The 20,107-nt window shown below is 50.9% G+C and overlaps 1 protein-coding gene across 1 annotated transcript; it reads right to left on the reverse strand.

Moving 5' to 3' along the window:
• Positions 1 to 571: 571 nt before the first annotated feature.
• On the reverse strand, positions 572 to 19,292 carry N7479_004279 (HC-toxin synthetase; the record flags this gene model as incomplete). Its single annotated transcript, XM_057251976.1, has 4 exons — positions 572 to 7,498; positions 7,574 to 15,472; positions 15,533 to 18,799; positions 18,861 to 19,292. 4 exons carry the CDS (start codon positions 19,290 to 19,292, stop codon positions 572 to 574), a joined length of 18,525 nt encoding a protein of 6,174 aa, XP_057111301.1.
• Positions 19,293 to 20,107: the final 815 nt, after the last annotated feature.

The raw sequence follows: 20,107 nt of genomic DNA on the forward strand, positions 1-20,107 counted from the left end.
TGGAAGCGGAGAGACTAAGGATTAACGTGCGACATTTGGGTCATTTCATTCTTGCTCAAACTATATATAGTCATATGGAATAGCAACTACAAAATCCTACTAGTAAACAGCTGTTTAGGCAGTCGGATTTTGGCGCTATTGCACGCTACTTTGATCGAGATGAGACTTAGGTACCCGCGTTTCGAAGCAACCTTAGCTCTCGTGGCGCAAAATCTCGTATTTTCTGTTTTAGGAATGTTGGTTTCGATCTTTGCTCGATCGCAAGTGTTCAAATGAGTAAAATGTTTGAACGGGTTGTGGTGATATTTTTTGACGTAGTCTTCTGCTATATATTTCTACATGTACACATCCATATATCTTCTCATCACACTAATTAATTAGAGAAAGCACAAAACAAGTGGAAAAAAATAGAACATCTAATGAACTTAGGAATAAATGAGGCAACAAGATACTACAAATATTTTGCGACAGAAATACATAGTAGGGATGGCCGTTTAACGCCATGTGAACGCCGTATACAGGAAGAACAAAACAGTAACAGACGCTACCAAAATCTCCCAGAAAGCAAAAATTAGACAGACGCCCGAGTCAAGATATCCAACATCCCACGGACTTGTGAATGATCCCAGAGATCCTCGACAGCAACCTGATATCCCTGGCGCTGCCAGAAGGCGGTCAACAACGCGATCGAGACCAGATCACCACCAACGGCGAAGAAGTCGGATTCCAAGTCCAACGGCAATTCAGGCTGAGCTAGAACCTCTCGCCAGCTGGCATAGATGGCAGAGAGCTTATCCGCATCCAATGATGGAATGTCATCGATGCGACCGACTGCAGAGTCCTCATGCAGGACCCCTGGACTTGGCAAGGGGAGGACGGCCTCAGAATGGATCAATTGTGAGACCGCGACTTGGGGGTCTGTGGAGTCGCAAATAGCCTGAATTGTGATACAAAGACGATCCAGAAGGGTAGCTGCCATGGATTCCCCAACCGAGCGCGACGAGGTGATGAGAAGAACCTCCATCTGGTTGTTGTCAAGGGGGGTCGTCTTAATGGCAATGTCCGCCTCATCTGCCGCGGGACAGAAATCACCAACCAAATATTTCTGATTGTCGAGTGTCACCGTCGCATCTTGGTCAATGTTTTGATGCTGCACAATGCTGCTCATGCGAGTAGAAGGTTGCCATGGGCTACAGCTTCGCACAATATTGCGGGTGCCTAGGGATTCATGGGCCATATGAGCGGTATGCTGAGCCTGCACAGAGTCCAGAAGATCATTGATGCTCCCGGTCGGGTCAATCTTGACACGGGTAGGGAGGATGTTGAGACAGGGACCAATCACTTGCTCGATATTGAGTTGAGGGATATTGCGACCTGAAACGACATGGCCAAAGACAACGTCGGCACTGTCAGACAAAGAAGAGAGGACCAGAGCCCAGGCAGTCTTCAAAATGGTTGCGAAGGTAATTCCAGAGCTGGACTGGGAGGTAACTGAGATTGTTCGGGTCAGATGTAGGTCGTATACATTCTGGTATTGTGGTTTGGATTGCGCAATGATGGTGGTCATCGAGGAATTTGACAAGAAATCCCGCCAGTATGTTTGGGAGTCTGGGCCAGGAGGATGGATATTGGCGATGAAGTGGGAGAATGGAACTTCCGGAGCAGGAGTGCGACCGGAGAGGACTTCTTGGAAACTCTGCCAGACGCGGGGCAGACAGACACCGTCATATTGGGCATGAGAAACTCGGAGAATGAGTCGATGTTGCTTTTGGTTACTAACCACAGCTAGCTGGGTCAATAGACTGCCCAGGGGCAAGTCCTTGTTGACATCTTCTTTGCAAAGAAGGTGGGAGAACGGTTCGATCTCTTCTTCCACCTTGTACCACCCGATAGGTTGCGATACGTCTTTGAGTACTACCTGGTAGAAGCAGTCTCCATGAGCGGCAAATACAGTCCGGAGGATTTGATGAGCTTGGAGGAAGACAGTCCATGCTTCCTGAATAAACGCCAGGTCCCATGGGACCTGGCCTTCACCATCAAGGAAGAGGTAATTGACCAAACCATGGGACTTCATCATAGAATGAGAAATCGCGGAGGCCTGGAAATCCGACGCGGGGAGAACGTCTGCAATATTTTCCAGGTGTGTACTGGTGGAAAGCGCCGTGCTGGGAAGCAAATCGGATAGGGAAATGTCACCAATGAGAGAGAAAGGAGTATAAGGTACATCTGACTGTGGTGCAAGGATTTGCAGTGATTTTTGGGAGATCAGAGCCGCCATCTCCTCGAGAACCGGAGTTTGGAAGATATCTTGAACAGTCAAGTTGAAGCCTGCAGATCGCGCATGACTCGCGAGCTTCATTGCGATGATGGAATCTCCACCACACCGGAGGAAGTGATCATTCTTGCCCAAGGTATGCTTTTCAGCTTGCAATACCTTAGCCCATAATTCACGGAGCTGGACTTCCATTGGTGTGGTTGGCTCCTGCTTCACGCTGTTGGCCAGCGAAAAGGCTAAGCTATCCTCCTGAGAGAGGGATGTTGCCAGTTCACGTAATTGTCGACGATCGGCTTTGCCATTCATGGTCAAAGGCACACGGGAGAGGGGGATGAACATGGATGGAATCATGTACGACGGAAGGTGCTGACCGAGGGTCTGTTGCAGGGTCACAAGTTCTTCTTGCAGTTTGACAGACATATCCACGAGCTTCGCAGGGCCACTGCGATTGCTATAATGCAAGAAAGCGACCACAATCTGCCGGGGATGATTGGGATCTTGCATCGCATCTACGGTCGCATGAGCGAGAGTAGGCATTGCAAGACGGATAGCATGCTCGATTTCACCGAGTTCCACGCGCTGCCCTCGGACTTTGACTTGGTTATCTTTGCGACCCACGAACCGGATTGTGCCATCTTCATTGTAACGCACCAGATCACCGGTACGATAGAATCGAGATCCTGGAACTGGTGCCCAGACAGGGTTCGAGACGAATGCCTGGGCGGTCTTTTCGGCATCATGAAGATAGCCTCGGGCCACCGTTGGGCCTTGCAGAAGCAGTTCTCCAACACATCCCAGGGGCGTCAGTCGGTTAGAATCCTGGGGGTGAGCGATCCAATAAATGGATCCAATAGATGCACCTAGGTTTGCTGGATCACTGGTCGCGATGGCTGGAGGAGCGCCAGAGCAGTATACTGAGCATTCTGCGGGACCATAGCAGACAATGAGATCGAGAACATTGTGCCACTTTGCGATGGTGTCGCGTGTGGAAGCCTCGCCGCCGAGAACCAGAGTTCTCAATGACGGGAGATTGTCTGCAGGTAGTAGAGCAGCGATTGTGGGAGTCAAGAAGGCCCAGTTGCACTGGAAGGTGTTGATTGCGCCCGATAGATCATTCAGGCGCTGCTCCTCTGAGGGTACACAGATACAGCCACCCCTTTGCAACGTGGTGAAGATATCCGCACAGCTCACATCGAATGTATACGCAGCGAATTGCAAGAGTCGAGTCCCGGGGCCAATCCCCCAGCGTGTTCCATGGGCCTTGGAGCTTGAGCAGAGCGAGCGGTGCTCAATCACGATACCCTTGGGCTTACCAGTGCTTCCCGAGGTGAAAAGCACATATGCGGCATTTCGAGGGCTGATAGTTGGTAGCTGTTGCGTCAGGTCTTTCAGAGTCGAAATGAAGTCCTCTGTCACCAGCACCGTCTGCAATCCGGTGGAAGTACCGAGGACATCGGCATGGCGAGGGTTTGTCAGAAGGACTGTAGCCTGGGCATCTTTGACAATAGTTTCGAGACGCGATTGGGGGTGGGCAGGATCGAGATTGACACAAGCACCGCCGGCTTTCATGACAGCCAACTGTGCGACAACAGCCCATCGCGACTTGTCGAAGCACATAGGCACGAGAGCTTCTGGGACGACTCCTAGGGAGACGAGATGGCGAGCAAGGGTCGTCGAAACAGAGTCAAGTTCACTATATGTCAAACGGCCGTCCCAAGCATCGACAGCCAAGGCGTCTGGCTGACCTGACACTTGCCCGGCGAAGATAACTGGTACAGTTGACTCGACGACTTCCGGATACTGCTCATTCCACTGGATGATCTGCTGGAGATCATGAGGACCGAAGAGGTCAACAGAGGCGACTTGAGCTTCTTGATTCTTCGTTTCCGTAAGTTGCTCCAGGAGATGTTCGAAATGGTACATCATAGTCTGCACCTGCCAGGCCGAGAGAACGTCATCATCATGGCGGATCTCAATGGTGATTTTGTCGTCGGCAACAAAGCATTCAACTATCAGGGGGTAACTGTCAAAGTCCTCCAGAGGCAGCTCAATCTCTTCTACACCAGGCAAGAGATCCCCAGTTGCAGTGGCATCTGACACTGGTTGGATGACGAATAGATTCTGGAATTCGATTCCCCGGGCACAGTCTGAGCTGATGCCGGCAATATTTTGCAAGCCAAAATGTTCATGAGGGATCATCTCCGTCGATTGTTGCTGAACCTGGGCAAGGAACTCATTGATGGTGAGTGCTGGAGCGATGTTCATCCGCACAGGTACTGTTGTAATTGTGGGACCGATCATGGCATCGATACCAGACACTGGACCATTGCGGCCAGAGAGGGTCATACCGAATACGATATTTTCGCTATCTGCATAGCGGGAAAGAAGTAGGCCCCAGGCAGCTCGCAATATGGTAGTTCTAAGAATGGTGGAGTCTGCAAGGTGTCGGACATGGATTTCGTGCTGCACTCTGCCCCTAACAGAAGCTCTGTATGACGGCGAGGGCAGCTCCGGGAATGTTGAGGCACGGGGCCCGGACAATCGCTCTTCCCAGAAAGACCGAGTCAACTGGGCATCGGTGGTTTGCAGATACTTGATGAAGGTGTTGAATGAGGTGGATTCGGGGCAATGATCGTACTCATAAGCAGACTGGACCTGATTGAGGATCAAGGGCAGCGACCAGCCATCGTACACGGCGTGGTGCGCGGTCCAGATGAAATAGCCATCCTCTGTGAGACCATACCGTACTGGTGGAGCTCCATAGACCATTGCCTCGGCCATGTCACGTTCCAGGTACTGCTCCAGATCTGCCGCCCTCCTCCAGTCAATAGTGTCTTTCACCACGACCTGCACAAGCCCGGCATTTGGAGTTGGTACAAAGCGCGTGCGCATGATCGGGTTCTTCTGGGCGGCTAGTTCCCAGGCAGATTGGAATCGAGCAATATCCAGAGCCGGACCCAGGCGGAGAACTCGTCGCAGGATGTACGACTTGGGATTGAGCATTGAAAGAGCCATCATACCTTCCTGAAGAGGGCTAGATGGGTACACGTCTTCGATTGACTCGGATGGGATGGAATATTCATGGCTGATGGTATCCACGAGACTAGAAATCTCTGGAATGTTATCAAGTAGTCCAAATGGCTCCAAGGAGATAGGATCGTTGTCGTTAGCGAAACCTTTGTTGGCCATCACAGCAGCTAACTCGGATAGCACGGGGTACTGGAAGATGTCCATGACGGTGATGGGGAAATCTTCCCCAGTAGTAGCGGCCATTTTCATGGCTGCGATGGAATCTCCGCCCATCTGGAAAAAGTTATCCTCTGATCGGATTTCGTCTAAGGAAATCTTCAGTATGCGATGCCATAGTTCCTGGACCTTCTTCTCGGATACAGTATGAGGCACCCGCCGACCATCTTCGCGAAGAGAATAACCCTTCAGCTGACCATCGCTCAGCTTGGTCACCGCATCGCGAAGTGACTTTCGGTCTAGCTTCTGTGCTGATGTTGTTGGCGTCCAGTTGGTGGGAACATAGAGAGATGGTTGCATATATGGCGGAAGAACCCGAGCGAGATGAGCCTTGAGATCCAATGCCAACGCTCTTGTGTCTGCGGTGACTTCTCCAAGGAGCTCGCTGCCTGCTAATCTAACAGGCTTGAAGACGAAGACAGCGAGAAGGGCTTGCTCCTGGTCTCCGTGAGGGAGCACGACCTCGACCGCGATTTGTGTGTTCGATGGCAAATGACGGTTAATCTGATGTTCAATCTCGGAGAGCTCAATTCGTTGACCACGGAGCTTGATTTGTGTGTCTCTGCGGCCTAAGTACGTGATAGTCCCATCGATATTATAGCGGACTAAATCTCCGGTCTTGTAGAATCGCTCAATAGAATTCTCCGGCGTCGAATAGAAGGCCGGATTCGAAACGAAGACTTGATCAGTTTTCGTTTGGTCGTGGAGGTAGCCTCGAGCCAATGTACTTCCTTGCACCAAAAGCTCGCCAATGGCTCCAACGGGAGCCAACTGCTCATGATTGTTCGGGCGAGTGATCCAGGCAACAGAACTCACAGCACGACCGAGAACGTCGCACCGGTCATTCTTGCCTGCAAAAGTCTTCATGACACAGAAAACACAGGTTTCGGTTGGCCCGTAGCCGTTCATGAGACGCAGACTCTCTGACCAAGTTTGGATGTTATCTTCATGCAACGCCTCTCCTCCAAGGATAAGAGTTTTCAGAGTGGGCACTTGCTCCGGTCGAAGCAGACGCACCACGGAAGGGGTGAGGAAGGAGGTATTAGCATCCAATCTGGTCATGGAACCGGAAATATCACTCATCCGCTCGGCATCAGATGGGAGACAGATACACCCACCATAGGCTAGAGTCGTGAAAATCTCCAGGATGCACGCATCGAAGGTGAATGCTGCGAACTGGAACATTCTGGTGGCAGCGCTGCAGCCAATTTCCTTTCCATGGTGGATTACGCTGGTACTGACTCCTGCGTGTTCCATGACAACGCCTTTAGGAGTTCCAGTGCTGCCCGAGGTGAACAGCACATATGCGACACTCAGGGGAGAAACCGAGCCATTCAACACGTGGGCATCCTCATCCCAGATGCTAGCACTTGCAGAAACCACCAGCACCTTGGGCACGAGATCAACTACCAACGCCATCTTCTCCTCGGAAGCCAACACCAAACTCGAAGCTGTCTGTTGTATGATAAGTTCCAGTCTGTTGCATGGGCTAGAAGGATCCAACGGGACAAAGCCCGCGCCTGCCTTCAGAACAGCAAGCATGGAAACTATTGCCCAAGCTGACTTCTCAAAGCAAATTGGAACGAGATTATCCGAGCCAATGCCCATGTTGACAAGTAGATGGGCGAGCTGGGATGATTTCTCGTCGAGCTGCGCATAGGTCATGTGTCCATCCCAGGAAGCAATGGCTGGTGCATCTGGACATGCACTTACATGTCGCTGGAAGAGTGACTGCAGAGTCTCATTCACAACTGGAGGCATGGAGGAATTCCAGTCCAAGATTTGCTTCTGGGCCGCGGAGTCAAAAATATCAACCGATCCTACTGTAGATGAAGTGCGAGAAACAATAGATGTAAGTGCGGCTGAAAGAGCTCCTGCGACATGGACTGCATATTCCGGGGAAAGTCGTGAAGTCAAATATCCCAGATCAACCGTGAAACCGTGATCGGTATCGGCAACATTGACACTGATATCGTACTGAAGATATATATATATATAGCGTTAGTTATCCACTCATTCATAGCTCCATATGGGAAATATTCTTGAGCTTACCTCAGTAGGATCGCATCCATCCAGATACGTGAGCTGAAGGTCGTCCAGCACTAGCATTCCAACATCACGACGCTGGAAGCTCACTACTGTATTGAATAATGACTGGCCAGTCACACCCAGCGCGTGCTGGATCTCAGCCAAACCGACATGTTGATATGGAAGCATCTTGAGATATTCATCGTGAAGGTCTTGCAACTCAGTAACGACCGGCTTCTGGCTAATTTGGCCAAGATTTGTTGCACAAACCAGCATGTTGATAAAAGGCCCGACGGCATTTTCGACACCCGGTAAAGGAACCTCTCTGCCAGCTGTGAGGTAGCCAAAGCATACGTGCTCTTCGCCGGTATACGCGGCAAGAACCAGGGACCATGCCAATCGGATCACATTGGCCAATGTGATATTGTTCTCCTGGCAGAATGAACGAACTTCCCAGTGATCAGGCACCGTCACATCGATAGTTTTCATCTCCGGTTCCGGTTCGCTAGACAGCAACAGAGAAGGGAAATGGCAGGGCTTGACATCAGCCAGGTGATCCGACCAGAACTCTAGGCCATCCGCCGCCGGCTGTGATTGGATATATGCAATATAGTCACTATATGGGATAGCCGGCGAGGCAGATATCTGATTGCCGTACGCAGATGCAAGGTCGTTGATCAGTACCGACATTGCAGTTCCATCCAGAAGAGCATGACTCATGTCGAGTCGGAAGAAAACGGGGCCTTCTGCACATTGCACCACGACCAAGCGATGAGGCGGTTCAATTATTGATGGGACTAGCGGCTCATAGCGCTTGAGAAGGTCTAGCGCCTGGCTATTTGACTCCGCAGTCAGGATCGGAGATACAGCGCGGTGGCTGCGAAGAACCATTTGGTCAAACGGTTGCTGTGTAATTCCTTTGAGGAAAACAGTGCGCAGAATTGTGTGACGATCGACTACTTGCTGCCAGGCTGCAGCCAGTTGCTTCGCATTCAGAGACACACCAGCGCAGGAGTCCATCCGCATGATGGCGTGGTAGAGATATGCATCCTCGAGACGAATCTGACTGAGCAAGATGCCTGTTTGCAGCGGAGAGCACGGATATAGATCCTCGATATCATCCAATGTCAGGCCAAGCTGAGGGATCCGAGAGTTTTGCAGCCTATCCAAATCAGGGTATGAGATGTTGAGGAGCGGATAGTCACTCCGGGTGAGAGTGAAGTCTGCCACAGCCAGGCTCTGGGACATATCCTTCAAAGAAGTCGTGAAGTTCTCCAACCACTTCTCTATACGGTCCACATGCTTCATATGACGATTGAACGTGAAAGAGATATGTGTAGATCCATTGATCACGTATACATTGATCTCGAACAGAGCGTAACGCCGCACCGCAGACCCTACATCGCCCTTGTTAAACGGCACTAGCTGGAAAATGCCTTCTGCACGTTCCAACCCCTGGTATAACCCGAGATAATTGAACAGAATTTCCACGGGCATGTGGTCGGCAAAGGCTTTCACACTACTCTCGTTCAAGTACCTTGAGGTAAAGTAGGACCATCCATTGGCAGGAAGCGTACGCCTCTGATCCTTCACACCACGAGCAATCTCCTTAGAGGGTGTGTTCGGCTCTAGGCCGGATAGGAAGAACGGGAAAACAGTGGTAAACCAGCCCACCGAGTCGGAGAGGTCGATATCACTGGTCCACGGCTGACGGCCATGGCCTTCATTGAAGATGGCAGGTGGGGTTCGTTGAAAGGTCTCCGCAAATGAGGCGAATAGAGCTGCGACAAGAATATCGAGTGGTTCTGTTCTCATTGCCTGGTGACAACCGGTCAACAAGGCTTCACTCTCCCGTGGTTCCAATACAGCAGATATTTGGATGGTGTCGCCGGCAAAATTGGGAACGTCTTCCATGCCCCAGTAAACATAGTCTGCTGGGGGGATCGTGTAGGGTAAAGCCTGACTGGGCGGAAGATGCTCAGCAGCGTATTCGGTCTGCAGTTGCTGCCATTGCTGGAACGAAAATGGAGGAGTAGGGGCTTGAGACACTTGCCCATCGATCGAATCTTGGAGTTCCTGGAAGATGATGCGCCACGACACCAAATCAATGACTAGATGGTGAGCTACTAGGAATAACATCGGACTCTGGTCTGTAATTGAAAAGAGCTCGACGCCGAAGACAGGTCCGTTTTGAATATCAAGTTCTTCCTGCGCCTGTTGTGCAACATCAAGTGCCTCTTGTTCGTTGCCTACAGCATGGTGCCTGAATCGATATGCCATGGCGCTGTGGCCAATCAATATTTGCTTCCATTGTCCGTTGTGTGACTGACGGAATCGTGCTCGCAACATTGAGTGACGCTGAACAACCTTGTCAACCGCTGCCCTCAACTGCTCCACGGGCACATCGGAGGTCAGGCGGAAAAGGAAACTTTGATTGAATTGATTTGCTGACGCGTCATGGCTTCCTTGAGATATGCTCTGGAAATAGAGTTGCTGGATGGGGGTCAGGTCAAATGGCGTGTCTAACTGGTCTCTGTGCTGGTGCACATTGATATGGTCGACCATCTGCACACCGTCGGCTAGGGCGCTAATGCTGGCACTGCGCATCACGTCTTTGAAGAGCAGTTTTATGCCCTCATTTCGGCATGTCACCACCAGCTGCATGGCGGTAATCGAGTCACCGCCAAGGTTGAAAAAGGATCGCTGCAGAGACACTTGACTCAACGGCAAATTCAGAACGCGACCGATAATCCGCTGCAAACGCTCCGCAGCATTGGACGTGGGAATATCGCTCTCGGTGGGATCAATTTGTTGCTCCCTCTCAGCAAGCGCATCGAAATATGTCTGCTGATCCATACTTTCCACCCAGCTCTTGACCGTGAGCCGGTCCAGCTTTCGTGATGCGGTTAGAGGAAGACGGGAGCACAACAACCAGACAGAGGGCATCATATAACTGGGGAAATTTTCTGCGAGATGACCCCGGATGGCGGTGACCTGGTCAATGGCTTTGCCCTTGTCGGCATCCTGACTGAAGGGTACGACCCCATCTATAGCAACATCCTGTGTAGACACTTCATTCTCAAATACCACTATGGCAACCAGTTTCTTTTTGCAGGGTCCTTCGGTGGGTACGACAAGGGCCGTCTGATGGATCAGAGAGTGACGAGTGATATCCTCCTCGATGGCCCATGTGGCAATACGCTGCCCGTTCAGTTTGATCTGTCCATCAGCTCTGCCTAGGAACAGCATGTTTCCATCCGGAAGGATTCTGACGAGATCACCCGTTCTATACAACCTCGATCCACTACGCGTCTCTCCACGCCATACTGGAGGGGGAATGAACGATTTTGCGGTAAGCTTCGGATCCAGATACCCGCGAGTGACAATGGGACCTTCAATGAGCAGTTCCCCGGAGCATCCGACCGGCATAAGTCTTTGGCTGTCTTCGGGATCGGTGACCCAGAACAGGCATCCGTGCCCTCGTCCGATACTGGTCGATGGCACGCCATCCTCCAACACCTCAAAAGAGGACATCACCGAGCATTCAGCCGGGCCATAACTGTTAAGTAAACGAACATGGTTCTGCCATTTCGGTGGAAGATCAGTGGGAACAGCTTCTCCAATAAGCACCAGTGTCTTCAATGTGGGGAGCATCTCTGGTAAGAGGGATATGACTAGCGAGGGAGTCAGAAATGCATAGTCCACCCTCAATCTCGTCATTGCCCCAGCCAGGTCAGTGAGCCGTTCATCCTCTGATGGGACACAAATACATGCTCCAACACACAGGGTGAAGAAAATCTCCGCATTACTGGTGTCGAAGGTGTACGCGGAGAATTGTAGGACACGAGTGGATCGATCAATCCCCATATCTGCGTTGTGCGCTATCATTGAGCGTAGACCACTGTGGCGGACGACAATCCCCTTGGGTTTTCCAGAACTCCCCGAGGTGAAGTTGATCATTGCCGCACTGTTCGGAGATGCAGTTGGAAGAATCCCCAAATCATGATCGGGGAGTGATGGGAATAGAGAAGATTCAACAACGATGACATGATCCACAAGATCCCCTACTAAGCTTCCATATTCTTTTGATCCTGCCAAAATTACGAGACTTTTGGTAGCCAGGATAACTCGCGCTAGATGTGATCTAGGATGGGATGGGCCCATTGAAGTATAGGCACCACCGGCCTTGAGGACTGCCAGCATTGCCACTACGGTCCATGCAGACTTGTCGAAGCAGAGGGCTACCACATGCTCAGCGCCGACCCCAATAGAGACAAGCTTTGTCGCTAGCTTGTTAGACCATTGATCCAACTGAGAGTATGTGAATGAAGCATCCCAAGATTCAATGGCGGGTGCGGATGGATGGGCCAACGCTTGTCGGTGGACCTCATCGTGAATGCACCCTGCGGTGGTCGCGGGAATTTTGCCATTTCCATTGAGTGCCATTAGGTATTCATGTTGCTGTTCGCTGATGAAGTCGAGGGCTCGGATTTCTTTAGTCGGCGAGGCCAACATATTAGTGAGAATTGTGCTGAAAGTTGAAGCCAGCATGCTAGCTTTCTCATCGGACATGAAAGTTGTCCAGTAATTGATATCAACATCAATGACAGTGTCTCCAACCGTAATGCTGACACCTAGGTCATACTCCGTTGGATCGGAACCACCGATGTACTCGACCGCAATGCTACTGCTCCTCTCATCGGATTCGACCATGGATCGTTGCAGTGAAAGGGTGGTGTTGAACAGACGCTCTCCAGAGAGTCGCAAATGATGCTGCACCTCTGCTAATGACGTGTGTTGATGCGGGAGAGAGTCTAAAAAGTCACTGTTGATTTTTCTCACAATATCGACCAATCTGGAGGAATCGTCGACTTGGATCCGACAGGGCAACATGTTGATAAATGGACCCACAGCGTGATCCAAATCGAGACCGTCAGCATCACGCCCTGATGACAGATAGCCAAATACCACGTCCACATTTCTGGTGTAGGCCCGCAGAACCAGAGCCCAGGCGGCTTGGAATACATTGGCAATAGTCAACTCGTTGTCTCTGCAGAAAGCGTGGAGCTCGGAGAGCATGCTGTTTGTCACTGGCATTTTGACCACGCGGAGCGCCTTTTCGGGAACAATGTTATCCAGCAGAGATGGGAACACGGCCGGCTGCATACTTTCCAGGTATTTGGTCCAAAATGTGGTGGTAGCCTCGCGAGACTGTCGCTGCCAAAATGCGATATAGTCACTAAAGAGAGGCCCAGAAGGGATCTCATTGTCGTAGGCCGCCCTGATATCACCTAGTAACAGGGGCATCGATGCGCCATCAATCAAAGTATGGCTGATCTCCAAGTTGAAGTACAGGGCGTCTTCATCCTCAAAAACAGTCATACGGTGCGGTGGGACCGACTCGTTATAGTCGACGGGGTTTTCCTGATCATAGCGCAACAGACTCTCTAGGGTCTTGGCAGTCTCAACTCGTGGAGTGTGTTCTCGTAGTACAATTTGACTGTACAAGGCGTCTCCTGATAGTCCTTCAACAAAAAACGTGCGCAAAACAGGATGGCTCGCGACAACACGCTGCCATGCCATGTGGAGCCGATTCATCTCCAATGGCTTCCTTGTGTCTACTGCTCGGATAGCACATACAGCTGAGAACTTGTAAGTCTCCGGAGTCTGCGCTTGGCTGATCAAGATTCCTTCCTGCATGGGACAGCAGGGATAGGCATCTTCGATGTCGGAGAGTCCTGTGTATCCCAAGCGTCTGACCCATTCGTCGAGGTCGGATGAATGTATACTTGGCAGGAGACGGAAAGCCGGACTATCAGTCCTCGTCGATTCCCCAGTGTTGGTGAGAATCGTCGATTCAGCAGCTATTTGACGAAGGGATTTGCTCTTCAGGATGCTTTTGACTGCACACTGGATGCCACGGCCTCGACATCGGGAGGAGGTCTGCATTGCAGTAATTGAATCTCCTCCCAAGGCCATGAAACTGCGATTCATAGAAACATCCGATAGGGGAAGATTGAGTACAGAGCTGATCACCTCCCTGATATCCGTTTCCATCTGGTTTCTCGGACTACTCTCGGGATCATTGGCGCTATCACTTGGTGCCATGATATCATCAAGCTGCTGCAAATCCTCCACCCAGGCAACCACGGACGGACGATCGGACTTTCCATTTTTTGTCACTGGTATGGACTGGACGATGAGCCAGGTGGCAGGGATCATGTAGGCAGGTAGCCTCGTGGCAAGCCAGTCTCTTACGGGTGATGTGTCGACATTAGAAACCCCGCGCAACTCGATACCAGCCTTGCTGAGAGTATGAACCTCGTCATTCCAACTTAGCACCGCCACCAGCTTACCTGCCAGCCGGCCTTTTGTGGGCACTATAGCTAGGGCATTCTGAACCTTTTCGTGCATCAGCAATGTCCGATCGATTTCACCCATTTCCACACGTTGTCCATGTAGCTTCACTTGATGGTCCCGGCGACCGATGAAATGAATGGAGCCGTCAGAGTTGTACCTGGCAAGATCACCAGTTCGATAGATCTTGATATCATGGCCGTACTCCTGGGCTTGGTACTTTGACCACCATGCAGGAGGTGAGATAAACACAGCACGTGTCTTAGCATCGTCTTTCAGGTATCCTCGGGCAACAATTGGTCCCTCGATCAATAGCTCACCCACAGCACCGACAGAACACAGCATACCTGGATCTTCCACACTGGTGATCCACATCCTGGCACCAAGACCATAGCCGATGTTTCGCGGAGATGCGGATTTTGGCACTCCTTGAAGGCCTGTCGACCACACAGAACATTCAGCTGGGCCATAGATGTTCACTAGATTGGTGCGTTCCGCCCAGGTTGTGATGTTGTTCTCTCGAACGGCTTCACCTCCAAGCGCCAAGGTGTGGACTCCGGGGACCTGCGATGGGTGTAGCAGACTCACAACTGACGGCGTGAGATATACAACTTTAGCGTTCATCCTGTTGATGACACCAGCTAAATCATTCATCCTTTCATCCTCACTGGGAATGCAAAGTGTGCCACCACTCATCAAACATGTGAAAGTCTCACCGATGCTGACATCGAACGTGTAGGAGGCAAACTGCAGGACTCGGGCATCCGGGCCATAGTTCATGGCAGGACCATGTGCCTTCGCACTGCTACAGATCGCGTGGTGCTCGAGGACAATTCCCTTCGGCTTGCCAGTACTGCCAGATGTAAAAACGACAAAAGCAGGATTGGAGGAGGAGACTGCGTGCACAATTGGAGCAAGGGTGGAAGCTTGCTGATTCTGGAGCAGGTTACTGATAGTATTCGCCCCCAGGACGATTACGAGTGGCACTAGTTCCTCGAATAACGACTCGTTTCCTTCTGCGACAATGGCAATAGTAGCATCGCATTGCTGGACTATTCCTTCCCGTCGGCTTCTGGGGTGCTCGGGATCAAAGGCAACACATGCTCCTCCTGCTTTCAACGTCGCTAACTGGGCAACAACTGTCCAGCGGGATTTAGAAAAGCCAATGGGCACAAAAGTCTCTGGTTCGACACCCTTTTGCACGAGCAGTTTAGCCAGAGCACTGGTTATGGAATCCAGCTCTTGGTAAGTAAAGCTGCCATCCCAGGCGTCGATGGCGATGGCCTGAGGGCGAGCGAGTGCTTGGTCGGAAATCAAATCATGAACACAGGCGTCGACATCAACCCATTGATGGTTATTCCAACGTGCAATTTGAGCATGATCTCGGTCACTCATCATGTCCAAATCGCTTAAAATGGATGTGTGTCTGTGAACAACGGTGTAGATAGCACGACAAAACGTTGCTAGGACGTTCTCGGCCATGGCATCGCTGAGAGCTGCCCTGTAGTAACGAAGGGTCAGGGACACCCGTTCTTTAGATACGAAAATATTGACCGAGACATCATACTACGCATGGTTAGCACATCTGTAGGTCAGGAAATGGGGACAATCTCTCTCTGGAATCACCTCCGTTGGGTCAAATTCAGCCACAACCCTGAAGCCTAGCTTCCCATCAGGCTCTCCGCTCAATATATCCTCCCCTAGGGCGCTCTGTAGAGACATGATGGTGTTGAATAACGGTTTGGAACGCCCTAAGGCGTGCTGTATTTCAGCAACCGAACAGTGCTGATGGGGAAGGCCTCCCAAAAAGCTCTTCTGGGTTTCCTTCGCAAGCGAAGCGATGGTGGTCTGCGGAGAGAGCTGCATGTGATAGACCATCATATTGATAAACACACCGACTGCCTCACTAATCTCAGCCACAGGCATCTCGCGGCCTGCAGTGAGATAGCCAAAGGAGACATCATCCTGGCCTGTATAGGCCTGCAAGACCAGAGCCCATGCAGCTTGGAAAACAGTGGCCGGCGTGAAGTTCATGGCAGCGCAAAGCTCATAAAGCGCGTCTATGCCCTCGATATCCATTTTCAGTTCGCCTGGTTGGCCCTCAATGAGGATGTCATCGTTCAGAGTGGGAATGTGACAGGGGATGGCGTCTTCCAGGTGCTTAGTCCAATATTGTAAGGAGGACTCGACAGACAGCCGTTGGATATAGTCAATATAAGAAGAGTATTTTATTGTACGACCCGTTGGCAGTTTGCCATCATATGCAAGACAGACGTCCCGTAACAATATCAAGATGGAGACTCCATCGACAAGGGCGTGGCTGATGTCGATTGTGACGAAGTTCTTCCCATCATCTGTGACGGAGACTATGAACACCACTGGCGGTTGCAGCGCCGTATCTGTCCTAGAGAACTCTGCCTGGGCTTTCCAAAAGGCGTTTTCACTTTCTTGTTTCCATTCCAGAATTCTTGCGTTGCTGTTTTGCAGAACTAGCTGGTCGAACAGGCCGTCCTCGGTCTCAGTCTCAACCATGATGGTCCGCAGCGCAGGGTGCCGGGCAGTAACTTGTTGCCACGCATCCAGCAAGCGAAGTTGGTTAATCTTACCTCCTGGTGAGGGCAATACCTCGCAGGTGATACGCAACTGGTAGCTCGCTGGTTCCTGCTGTTGGCTTAGGAGAATGCCTCGCTGGACAGGGGACAGCGGATACACATCCTCCACCGAGTTGATGTCGAGGCCAACTCGTGCAAGTCGCTTCTCATCCAAGGAGGGTGAATATTCACGGACCGCCTGATGGGCAGGAGGATTAACTGGAGCTTGAGTCTCAATGCGTTGAACAAGCTCAATCAAGCTCACACTTTGCATCACATCCTCAAATGAAACGGCAACTCCCTGGCGGCGCAATCTATCGAGGAGCTGTGTTGCCTTGATGGAGTCACCCCCGTTCTGGATGAAGGACTTGTTTAGCCACACCTCTTCTGGCTGTAGGAAGCCCAGAATTTCGCAGCACAGCGCTTCCACTTCGCGCTCTAGCTCATTTGATGGGCTAACCCGCTCAAGGTCGCCACCTTTTCCGATGAGTCCATTATATGTTTCGATAGACATTTGCTGCACCCACTGGCGAACTGCCACTCCGTTTTGTTTCCCGGAGACTGTCAACGGGATAGACCAGACTGGCGCCCATACCGTTGGCAGCATATAACTGGGCAGTTGCTCTGAGACTGACATGGCAACGGCCCCCAGTTGGTCTGTGGCAGCGGTATATTGCTCTCCGGTGAGCAACTCGAGGTTCGACGATGGCTGCTGAAGCTCATTCAAGGAGACCACGGCCGTCAGTTTAGCCTGACAAGGGCCATCTTTTGCGAGTACAACAGATACTTGTCGAACTAGTGGGTGGGCGGCTATGCGGTGTTCAATTTCACCCAGCTCGATTCGTAGGCCGCGTAACTTCACTTGGTTATCCTTCCGGCCTATGAAGTGGATTGTACCGTCCGCGTTGAAACGAGCCAAATCGCCAGTCTTGTAGATGCGTGAAGATGATGTAGGATCCGCATGAACCCACTTGGCTGAGTCCAGGAAGACAGCTTGGGTCTTTTCGGGCTCATTGAAGTATCCACGCGCGACGATGGGACCTTGGATGAGCAGCTCTCCAGGAGCTCCAATGGGAACGAGGCTATCATGGTCATCCGGCTTTACAATCCAACAACAGCCACCCAAGGGGTATCCGATGTTCATGGGATTGGTGTGGATGGAAAGTACAACATTTGCTGTTGCAGCGATGGAGCATTCAGTTGGTCCATATCCGTTCGCCAATCGCACATGCGGTGCCCAGACCTGAATATTTTCCTCCAAAACTGCTTCGCCTCCCAACACCAGGAACTTCAGAGTGGGTACCTGCTCTGGACGCATAGACTTTACCAGGGATGGTGTGAGGAAGGCCCAGGTGATACCAAACTGCTGGATGCAGGAGGCTGGCCCCTGCGACCGCTGTCGGTCGTCTGGGATACAGACACAGGCTCCCGATATAAGTGAGGTTAAAATCTCAAGGATACTCACGTCAAAGGTGAACGAGGCCAGTTGCAACACTCGATCGTTGGAATCCATCCCAGACGCTTTCTGCTGTGCACGAGACCCAGTCAAGAACTGTCGATGTTCAATGACACATCCTTTGGGCTTGCCAGTGCTGCCCGAGGTGAAGATAATGTACAATGTGTTGGAGGAGATGGCGGTTGATTCTAGAACCATTCCCTCGGGAGTCGGCCCTAAGGAGTCCACAAAGGCACGATCGATAGACAATACTGCACCATCGAGCCATTCCATCTGGGCAGCATGCTCCGGTGCAGTGAGGAGCCATTGTGTTGTGACTTGATCCGCAATTTCACGGTGTCGGGCTGTGGGATGTGATGGATCCAGAAACAGGATAGCACCACCCGCACGAATGACAGCCATCATGGCCACCACGGCCCACGCTGATTTGGGGAAACACAGAATTACCACAGCTTCTGGTCCTACTCCAAGATCCTGCAGATGAAGGGCCAATCGTCCACTAAGGTGATCCAGCTCCTGGTATGTGAGAACCTCGTCGGCCGTACACACTGCCTCATTTTGTGGCCTTTGTCGCACCGTCTCCTCAAATAGTTGTCCCACGCAAAATTCAACCACTGCTGGAGGGTGACTGCCCCAAGTCTGTAGCTGCCTCTCGGTTTCAGGGTGTAGAAGGTTGATTTGCGAGATTTGTCGTTTTGCATCAAGCTCGAGTTCCTTCAGCAACTGACTGACCGTTTGTGCGACGTATTTTGCCTGTGATGGTGCAAGATGGTTGGTTTGATACATCAGAGTAATATCGATCTCGGTTTGTGCATCTGCATCCACTACTACCAGGGATACTTCGAACTAATACCCAAACATGGTCAATTTTCAGATTTGCTTCTCAGAACACACATGTCTAACTTACTTGTTTTAGGTCCCTGTCAATTTCTTCTATTTTGCGGTCGAAGTACACAGCCGTGTTGCACGGCAGCTCCGATGTGTAGTCTCCAGTGTGTCGCGCTCCATCTGCAACTGACTGAAGCAAGTCTATGATAGTGGCTTGCTCGTCTACCACGGTGGTAACCAGCTCAAGCTGTGCATTGCCTAGCACAGATGCCATGCAGATTTCTCCATTTCCCGTGAAGGTATTCAAAATTAGGCCCCATAGAGCAATGAAGATGCTAGACACAGGGATGTTCTGTTCGCGACTGAAGTCGCGTAGCCATGATTGGAATTCCGTCGTTGGCAACTCAATCGAGACTTGCGCCTGCTCGATTTTCGACTCTACTTCGTTTTCTTCTGATCGTAGGGCAGGAAACTTGCAGACAATGCCTAGCAATGCATTTTCGTTGCTCATGATGGGCGATTTTGCGACGTAGCTTGAGATTCAGAGTGCGCAAAATCTTTTGTGCTTCACCTAGCGCCACACTGATCCAAGGCAAAAGACGTATATAATAAGCGTCGAATGAGCTCTGTGGTCCTCTCTACTCGTATCTCTCCTACCTCGTCGCTTGACCATCCAAGCTACCATCCTTGAGCGCTCGGACCGCCATACTTTTTTTTTTTTTTTTTTTAGTTGCAACCGCCTTGCATTAGCGGGGTTAGATTAGCTATTACCGAAATGAAAAGGTTCTCTATAACCTTCCCATCACGGGATGGAGGAACAGGGTCACGGTAACTGCCATTGTATTACTTGTAACTAAGGGTGGTACTGTGTATTTATGTACCGAACCTGGTATGTAAACGGGTATGGAGACGGGTACGAGAACTATACATACATACGTTAATACATACACAGCCTCCCATACAGCCACTATAACACACGTTAGTCGTATAATTCGTACTGCGGTATGTTCTATATGGGCCAGGCTCATGCGCGGTTAGGAGTTAAGCCCGTGCCCTAACCGGCTTGCATCAAACGCAATGACGCCCAGCGGCTTCTAACTACCCGAATCAAGCCCGAATTCATTACCTAATCCCCTCTAGTTTCCGAGACCTCGCGTCCCGAAGTCTTTGGGAAACCCTGACCTCAAGGAATTGGCATGCATAACATCTGAACGAGATGGATTCCAACAATTTTATTAATGGAGAACATGACTTCAAGATAACAGTATATTTATCAATTAACTTGTCCTTTGTGTTATATATGAATATTCACTCAAATTACAATTT

The sequence above is a fragment of the Penicillium vulpinum genome (assembly GCF_028829585.1).
Source record: "Penicillium vulpinum strain IBT 29486 chromosome Unknown utg000002l_segment0_segment0, whole genome shotgun sequence".
NCBI classification, from domain to species: Eukaryota; Fungi; Ascomycota; class Eurotiomycetes; order Eurotiales; family Aspergillaceae; genus Penicillium; species Penicillium vulpinum.